The sequence below is a fragment of the Lucilia sericata genome, unplaced genomic scaffold (assembly GCF_015586225.1).
Source record: "Lucilia sericata isolate MDLA Ls3-8-SP2 unplaced genomic scaffold, ASM1558622v1 Contig000693F_arrow, whole genome shotgun sequence".
Lineage (NCBI taxonomy): Eukaryota > Metazoa > Arthropoda > Insecta > Diptera > Calliphoridae > Lucilia > Lucilia sericata.
Genome location: NW_023994696.1, coordinates 1 through 10,000, shown reverse-complemented (window position 1 = coordinate 10,000; position 10,000 = coordinate 1). Strand labels below are relative to the sequence as shown.

Sequence of the window (10,000 nt, the reverse complement as noted above, 5' to 3'; positions counted from 1 at the left end):
CACGCATATACACTTAAAGTCATAAAAAGTAAGTTTTATGAAGACATTGACATTTTATGCCTCCTTAAAAATATGTATATATTTCTCATAAAGATGTTGATTTAATTTTTTTGTTCTTCTTCATCTAAGGATTATTTACATAAATAAATTTGAAAAAAGAGCCTACAAATATTTCACAACAACTTAAGACAAATACAAGACGAAAAAATGTAAATAAAGTAGACAAAACATTTTAAAACTTTAGGAAAATCATGTGCAAATTCTAAAAGTTATACGTCCATAAATAAGATAGTTAAGAATGCAAAACACAAAACAGATAAAGGATACGAAAAGGGTTTGGCCACAAAAAAGGGTTTGGTTCAGGAATTTCTTAAATAAATACATCATCAAAAAGATTTTTGGGGTGGCCAAAAAAAGAAAAAAAAAGCGAAGAGTTTAACTAAATTAAATGTTAAAGGAATAAAGTTTTCTAAATTATAAAGTAAAAGTTGGAAGGGTTAAATTTTAGCGTTACTTTTTTCACTTGCGTATTTTTAAAAGTTAGTATATATATTTTCTATTTTCAAATTGTTACGTAAGAATAAGTGTTAAGCTTAATGTCCTTTGAGTGCTTTTAAAAATAGCAACATTTATTACTGTTTATGTGAAGTTTAAAGTTATAAATGGATATTCTTCAAAAACTTTCTCTTTTAGCCTTAGCCTTAGCAAATGAGATGATGGGGTCACTTTATTGTAGTATTTCGATGAAGTATAAACAACTAATTTCTGAGTTGGTTCAACGAAAGTGGTTCATTTGATATTCAAATTACTTTTGTATCACTTTCTGTTCCTAGTTAGTTTCGAAAATTAAAAAAGAGAATGAGAAGAGCTAGCTAGGTCTATTTATGTTGAAATCAATCTTCTGAAGACCCCAGATATCTTTGGGATGCAACTCGTCAATGGTTAGTGTCCTAGTCTGTTAGACCAGAATTCGTAGGTTCGATTCCATCAGGCACAGGTAAGAGAGCGCACAACAAACATTTCTTCGGATTTTATGCAAACACTAACTAACTAACTACTAACTAACTAACTACTAACTAACTAACTAACTAACTAACTAACTAACTAACTAACTAACTAACTAACTAACTAACTAACTACTAACTAACTAACTAACTAACTAACTAACTAACTAACTAACTAACTAACTAACTAACTAACTAACTACTACTAACTAACTACTAACTACTAACTAACTAACTAACTAACTACTAACTAACTAACTAACTAACTAACTAACTAACTAACTAACTAACTAACTAACTAACTACTAACTAACTAACTAACTAACTAACTAACTAACTAACTAACTAACTAACTAACTAACTAACTAACTAACTAACTACTAACTAACTAACTAACTAACTAACTAACTAACTAACTAACTAACTAACTAACTAACTAACTAACTAACTAACTAACTACTAACTAACTAACTAACTAACTAACTAACTAACTAACTAACTACTACTAACTAACTAACTACTAACTAACTAACTAACTAACTAACTAACTAACTAACTAACTAACTAACTAACTACTAACTACTAACTAACTAACTAACTAACTAACTACTAACTAACTAACTAACTAACTAACTAACTAACTAACTAACTAACTAACTAACTAACTAACTAACTAACTAACTAACTAACTAACTAACTAACTAACTACTAACTAACTAACTAACTAACTAACTAACTAACTAACTAACTAACTAACTAACTAACTAACTAACTAACTAACTAACTAACTAACTAACTAACTAACTAACTAACTAACTAACTAACTAACTAACTAACTAACTAACTAACTAACTAACTAACTAACTAACTAACTAACTAACTAACTAACTAACTACTAACTAACTAACTAACTAACTAACTAACTAACTAACTAACTACTAACTAACTAACTAACTAACTAACTAACTAACTAACTAACTAACTAACTAACTAACTAACTAACTAACTAACTAACTAACTAACTAACTAACTAACTAACTAACTAACTAACTAACTACTAACTAACTAACTAACTAACTAACTAACTAACTAACTAACTAACTAACTAACTAACTAACTAACTAACTAACTACTAACTAACTAACTAACTAACTAACTAACTAACTAACTAACTAACTAACTAACTAACTAACTAACTAACTAACTACTAACTAACTAACTAACTAACTAACTAACTAACTAACTAACTAACTAACTAACTAAACTAACTACTAACTAACTACTAACTAACTAACTAACTGTAACATTTATATTTGTTTAATTCTGACCAGAAGTACTTTTTATAATATTGGAAAGCATAAAATATTCATAACTATGTTTAAATATTTTGGTACTTATTTTTAAGTGTTCATGTACACAAAAATGTACCAAATATACCAGTTACTACATAAGTACTATTATACACAACGTTGTCGATTTTCAGCTGTTCTCTTTTACACCTACTTTTCACTTACTTTCGCATCAAGTATCATGTATATTTTCGCCGTAATCATGTATATGTCGCTCTAGATAGATATGATTTTTTTGAGATAGATATATATTTATCAAGTAATCTATACTCTTCTAAAAGCTTTTACTCAAAAGAAGTTAAGTCGAAAAAGAAGATAATTAACAACGCAATAAGAGGTGTGATCTATAGTAATGATCGATGTAACAGGTCTTTTTGAATTTTAACATCAAGTAAGAAAAGAATAACTTCGAATACCGCTAAAGATCGGGAAAAAAAATCAACGTGGTTTAAATATAAATTTTTTTTGATATCGTTCTGAATATTTACCCTAAATTTTGTGATCCGGAAATAATATAGTTTCCAATAAAATCAAAATAATCTCCGAAAGAACATTATCCGTGGGAACATTTATTTATTTGAAAAAGGTATTCACAAAATTTCCAAAGGATTGAGACAGATTCTCCAAATACCATTAAACTGACCATAAGTTCCACTACAATCTCTCGGGTGCGTTTTCTGACTGACCTGGACTAGTTTGGACCTCATGGTCGTCAGCATTGAACTTAGTCACTCGAGAGATTTAATTTTTATTACCACCTGGATTAACTTCGATTCTGCGTAGATTCTACTGATATCTGAACATCTCATAACATCTTGTAAACTTCCAAACAAACAATAAATCCACTATCGTGACGACAAATTCAACTTTAATTCCTCCTGCTTTATTTCCACTACATACCAGAATTGACACCTGCATTGGCATAAAAAGAAAATAACTTATTTTTGTCTCGAAAGATTCTAACCAAAACTCTTAAATTCTAACTAAACTAAATCAAATTTATATACTAAATTACAACAATTATCTAACCCAAATTACAACAAGCTATTCCTAAATCTACCTAATATGACCACCTAATTATTTCCTATATACATTTTACCATAGAATGTATAAAACCATATGTAAAAACATATATTAAAACCTAATGAATATTCAAGGAAAATTATTTACCTATATTTGATATAACACTATTTTCTATTAAAACATATGAAATCTAACTTCTTATTTCCTATTTTATTTAATAATACCAATAATAATAATTTAATTTTACAGAAAAAAAAATGTCTATCATCCGATTTATAATCTAATCCCAATATTTTATAACAAATATCCCAGTTTTGAGAATATACTTCCATATTATTTATGATTTAAGAGAAATTTCTAAATATCTAAACATCGTTTTTGCTTAAGTATTTGTGTATAAAATTTAACCACATTAGATTCATAAAATTGTGTACATTATCACTAACATATAAATATATTTAAACTATATGAAACTTGAATATGGTTACCAGCATCGTCAATTCCTCGAGAAAGCAGAAGGCCTTCAGCATTCCTGGAATCAGCTCATGTATGTAAGTCAATCTTTGAACATTTTTAAATATATTTATATGTACATATGACTGCATTTAAACAAATTATCATTAATGTGCTCGTATAATACATAATTATAAACTTATTCCTATTTTGTTTTGATCAAGCTGTTACAAAGAACTTTTTTATCTCTTGCTTTATTTGAAAGAAGAGAGTTAATCAATCGCTCTGTTAAGAGTGATATTACTACAAAAGCAAAGCTTAAAAATTTCTCTGTAATTAGTTTGTTATAATTACAATCCATATTTTTTTTTATTGTATCACTTACAATATGTAATTTTATGTTGTTCTCTCTCTTAATTATAATTTTTTTTGTACGTTTATTTTTTTTTTTTTTTGCAATATATGAAATATTGAAGATGAATTAACTTTTGACTTTTCATGTAAAACTTCAGTGTCGTAGGTAAGGAAAGGGTGTGTTAGGGTTTTTTTTTTAATCGATTGCCTATGAAAAAAAAAACATGGATGGGAGGGATAGTTGGCTACAGCTAACAACATCTAGCTGTACCTCATATTAAAAATGTGTAATGCAATAGACAATATGGAAACACAATTTATGATAATTCCTTGTGTTGGCGTGATAAGGGCATAAATTAAAGCGCACGTAAATTTTTTTTTTTTGATATTGAACATTCGGTCTCTAAATAGTAACAAGATCCCCGCCCAAAACTCCCGAACTGGTTAGCTTGCAAGTACGTGCGTGTCGTTCACTATTTTGACCTAAAACCAATTCTTATCCATCCTAACACTAAACAAGTCAATACATAACTAACTAACTAACTAACTAACTAACTAACTAACTAACTAACTAACTAACTAACTAACTAACTAACTAACTAACTAACTAACTAACTAACTAACTAACTAACTAACTAACTACTAACTAACTAACTAACTAACTAACTAACTAACTAACTAACTAACTAACTAACTAACTAACTAACTACTAACTAACTAACTAACTAACTAACTAACTAACTAACTAACTAACTAACTAACTAACTAACTAACTAACTAACTAACTAACTAACTAACTAACTAACTAACTAACTAACTAACTAACTAACTAACTAACTAACTAACTAACTAACTAACTAACTAACTAACTACTAACTAACTAACTACTAACTAACTAACTAACTAACTAACTAACTAACTAACTAACTAACTAACTAACTAACTAACTAACTAACTAACTACTAACTAACTTACTAACTACTTACTAACTAACTAACTAACTAACTAACTAACTAAACAGTAATATTGTAGCTACTATTCCACTCAGGCTTTTAATAACCTATATTAATGGACTAGAAGTTGTCACCAATTAAATTACGGACAATTAGGATATTCTAGAAATGTATGCCCAGATTGTTTTCGAACGAGATTTTCCCTTGACGATAGCTCTTAAGGCTACTAGATTCATTCAGAGAACTATTTCCAAAGAGAGAAACAACTACATTTGCCCACCAAAGTAATATATTTCGAAGTCAAAGAAATTCTTTGGAAATTAATGCCGCTCTAAAAGTGGTCAAACTTAGACAATGATGATTTTTTTTTCTAAAAATATATATAGCAATAACTAGTCCTTTAACAAAAATTAATTTTGACGCGTCAAACTTTAGTACTTAATAAAAGTTACACATAGCAATTTGTAGGCATTTTTTGCAAATTATAATTCCTAGCAAACCTCCCCACAGAGTATAACTACCATTTCCACACTCTCTTAATATTTCCCATTTCAATTTAAAATATTTCCTGCCAATAACAACAAGAAAAACACTTAAAAGTTCAAAATAAAATCAGCTTAAAACTTGTCAAAAATGATTCCCTTACAAAAAAAAATCCCATAAGTAATTGTAAAAAAACACAAAACAATTGCCTTAAATCAATTCCCATTGATGATCAAGTAGAATGGAAAAATTTAATACATTTTTCTATTGTTTAAATGAAATGAAAATTGCCATTGCCTGTTTATTATTAAATCTCATGCATCGATGAAAGAAAATATAAATATATAAAATAAAATGAAAGAAAATAAATATAAAAAAAATTTAGAAAAACATACATGTAGAGCGTAAAATTCTTTTTTACGCTTAACTTAAATATAAAGCAACGAATTATGGCTGTTTGTAGCTCTGGAAGAAAAAGCAACAATAAAATAGGAGAAAAAAAAAACAAAAGTTTTTATTTTGTGGGCCAAAAAAACACACACATACAACTTAAATGTTGATATTTGTACACTGTTAAAGTGGCTAGACTATATACATAAGTTTGAATAAGTGTACCGGATGTGGGTATTTGGATGTGTTAGTAAGAGTGCCTGTGTATTTAAGTAGTTTTCTAAAGAACTAAACAAACACAACTTGCTTTCTTTCATACATTCATTCATATGTTCATTCCACTAAAGCCATTCAATTGAATTGTAATGGTGGTCTATATTTGTTTAAGTGAGACTCACAATTTCTCCTGCTCTCTGTTGTCCCTACTTTTCAAAAAAAAAAAAAAAGAGAAAAGAAAATCTATAAAAAGTGAATTGAATTAAAATACATTTAAACTATAAGATATAAGTAAATATTATTTTTTATTTCTCATCATTTTGTTCGCTTTTCAATTTCTTTTTCATTTTTATTTTATTTATTTTTCAGAGTGGGCGAGAATGGTCAATGGGATCAAGTGCCACAAATACAAACAAAATCGAATGTGACATCGTATCAAGTAACTGGTCTCATACCATTTACAGTGTATAGTTTTCGTTTGAAAGCAGTCAATAAATTGGGCATAAGTCCACCCTCCAAAGAATCCTACTACATAGTGACCTTGCGTGAGGGTAAGTATTGTTATTAAATAAATCAATTTTTAGTTTAAATTTTAAAAGAACTAAACAATTTCAGTTAGAGGCAAGACATTTTAAAGGAATTTTTTGTTAACTTATTAATTAACCTAAACTAAGATTTTTCTTTTACAACTCACACCTGCCTTTTAACATGATAATGTATAGACGAAACCTCAAAAAAAAGTTTATGAAAATTTTTAAACAAATTTAATGTTGCACACAGCAAGACAAAGTTTTGTTTTAATTTTTTTCACATTTATCACAAAACCTTTTAGAAAGAAACAAAAAACTTTAACAACAGGAAAATAAAAAACATTTTAAGTAAAAAAAAATACAAACTTTTTTACAACTTACCTACAAGTACCCCACTGGAAATTCAATAAAATCCAGCTCCCCTTCCCACCACGCAGAGCACAACAAATTACGATGCAAGTTTCTTTATTATATCGAGTGATACCCAGCAGTTAAAGCAAATAAGAGGAGACAAATGTAGGCCTTCTCGTATAATTTATACTGGGATCGTAAAAAACCTACAACAACAACAATACACATCCTTAAGCCTTTTAAAGTTTATCACATCACATCATTTAATGGCACACATATGTATACTTGCAATCATGTGTGTGTATGAAGGATCCACCCAGCTGTCATCTAGCAGAAGAGTGTTCTTTACTTTAGTTGTTTCCTATTTTAATTATTCGTAACCAACAAACAATGTATGATGTCGTTTTTTTCTCCTTCTTTGTATTTGAATGGGTGTTTATAGTCGTCCATATCGCCCTCATATGTTACCTAAAGGCTGGTTGGTTGGTATTCTTCCATAAACACTTTATTATATTGGGCGCTATAGCATCAGAGAAAGGTAGTTGCGAATTTATAGAACTTATACTCCAATTACGTTCCGTAATAAACGAATGTTGGAATATGAAATCTATATCAATTTAGTTAAAATTATTTGAACGTTGCACAGTGGTACTTATAGGAAAAAAGAGGGAAATAAAACTATGACATCTAAACGGTTAGTTTAATATGATTGAAATTTCATGCACATAAACAGGAGGTATTGCTGAATATATGTAGGTATTGTACTTATGGACCAAACAGGAGCGCAGCAAAAGGTCCCAAAGTAGGATAACTCGAGTATGTAAAACTTTTAAAAGTTAGTTAATAGGTTAGCAAATTAGTAAGTTAGTAATTTAGTAAGTTAGTAATTTAGTAAGTTAGTAAGTTAGTAAGATAGTAAGTTAGTAATTAGTAAGTTAGTAAGTTAGTAAGTTAGTAAGTTAGTAAGTTAGTAAGTTAGTAAGTTAGTAAGTTAATAAGTTAATATGCTAATAAGTTAGTAAGTTAGTAAGATAATAATTTAATAAGCTAATAAGTTAGTAAGTTAGTAAGTTAGTAAGTTAATAAGTTAAGAAGCTAATAAGTTAGTAAGTTAGTAAGTTAGTAAGTTAGCAAGTTAGCAAGTTAGCAAGTTAGCAAGTTAGCAAGTTAGTAAGTTAGTAAATTAGTAAGTTAGTAAGTTAGACAGTTAGTAAGTTAGTAAGTTAGAAAGTTAGAAAGTTAGTAAGTTAGTAAGTTAGTAAGTTAGTAAGTGAGTAAGTTAGTAAGTTAGTAAGTTAGTAAGTTAGTAAGTTAGTAAGTTAGTAAGTTAGTACGTTAGTAAGTTAGTAAGTTAGTATATTAGTATGTTAGTATGTTAGTAAGTTAGTAAGTTAGTATGTTAGTAAGTTAGTAAGTTAGTAAGTTAGTAAGTTAGTAAGTTAGTAAGTTAGTAAGTTAGTAAGTTAGTAAGTTAGTAAGTTAGTAAGTTAGTAAGTTAGTAAGTTATTAAGTTAGTAAGTTAGTAAGTTAATAAGTTAGTAAGTTAGTGAGTTAGTAAGTTAGCAAGTTAGTAATTTAGTAATTTAGTAAGTTAGTAAGCTAGTGAATTAGTAAATTAGTAAGTTAGTAATTTAGTTAGTTAATAGCATTCTCGCCTAGTCGTTACAACCCCTTTAACAAAAACAAATTTTTGTTTTAATATCTAGTGCAATTTCTCTACTTTTAATTTCAAATCGTAAACAAATGTCAGATAAAATGCATACATACATATATGCATCATATAAATGTCTGCATGTTGATATTAGTATGCGAAAGTATACTACTATTTAATGCCTTTATTGCCATTAAAAATAGCAAAGTTTTTAAGGTTCTCGTTTTGCCCTCACCTATTTTAATATTACCTCAACAGTACGAGTGAGTAATAGTTTGTTGTTGGCAAACTTCGGTTTTTACAGTTTTTGTTCCTCTCGTTATTTATATTACAACTACCAATATTCGTTGGCCAACAACTAAGAGAGGAAAAGAAAAAAACTCTTAAAAAAAATAATTGTTGTTGTTGATGTTGTCGTTATTATTGCTTTTTACACTTACTCACACAAACATTGCTGTAGTTGTTGTTAGTTTTTGTTGCTGATATTTTAACAGCTGCTTTATCATTATTTCGTTGAACAATGTTTATATTGGTGTTGTTTCTGTTGATATTGTAGTTTTTATTGTATTCTGTGTGAAAACATCAAATATTTTGTAGTTTTTTTTTTCTTTGAAACTCAAATATGTTGCCTACTTTTGAGAGCAGAAATGAGGAAAAAATTAGTAAACTGTTTTGCATACAGAACAAAAATACTTAATCAGACGGGGCATAAACAACAAAGCAGCAACAATTAGATGTAGACAACAACAGTAATAACAAACTTTACAAATTTCATAGAAAAGATATAACATTACATGTATTAGAGCCTAAAGCAGGGGTCAGCTTCCAAAGCCAACAGGAACCTTTAGCAAGCGTTTTTGCTCATAAAAGTTATGTGGGTAATAAAAAATCCAAAATTTCTCTTTGCTTTGATCATTGATCTAAATATTGATCGGTATGAGTATGTTTCCGTATTGTTTGTTTACGGTATATCCTCGTGTGTGTTTTGGAGTCCCTATATTTTTGTCTGTTTGCTTGTACTTGTGATTATGCACGAATATCTAGAGCCAAACAAATAAGTACGCAATAAAAACCTTGTTTGAACTATTTCCTTTTTTCTTTTCATTACGAAAGTTGGATATGAAACTATGACAACATAAAAATGTGGTTGACAGTGAAGCGATACGATGGTGCAGAAAATTTAACAATTATTTCATTTTCCAAAGAAATGTTTTTAAAAGAGTATTGGAAAAAGTCTAATTGG

At 28.2% G+C, this 10,000-nt stretch overlaps 1 protein-coding gene across 1 annotated transcript in view; it reads left to right on the top strand.

Moving 5' to 3' along the window:
* The window catches only part of LOC119607423 (protein sidekick-2-like), a gene marked incomplete at its 3' end in the record, with an annotated part of 197,875 nt that extends 191,099 nt beyond the window's left edge, over positions 1-6,776 (top strand). Inside the window, exon 6 of the mRNA XM_037961314.1 lies at positions 6,595-6,776. Within this exon, the coding sequence (XP_037817242.1) occupies positions 6,595-6,776 (182 nt within the window). The remainder of the gene's footprint in view (positions 1-6,594) is intronic.
* Between the last annotated feature and the right edge of the window lie 3,224 nt (positions 6,777-10,000).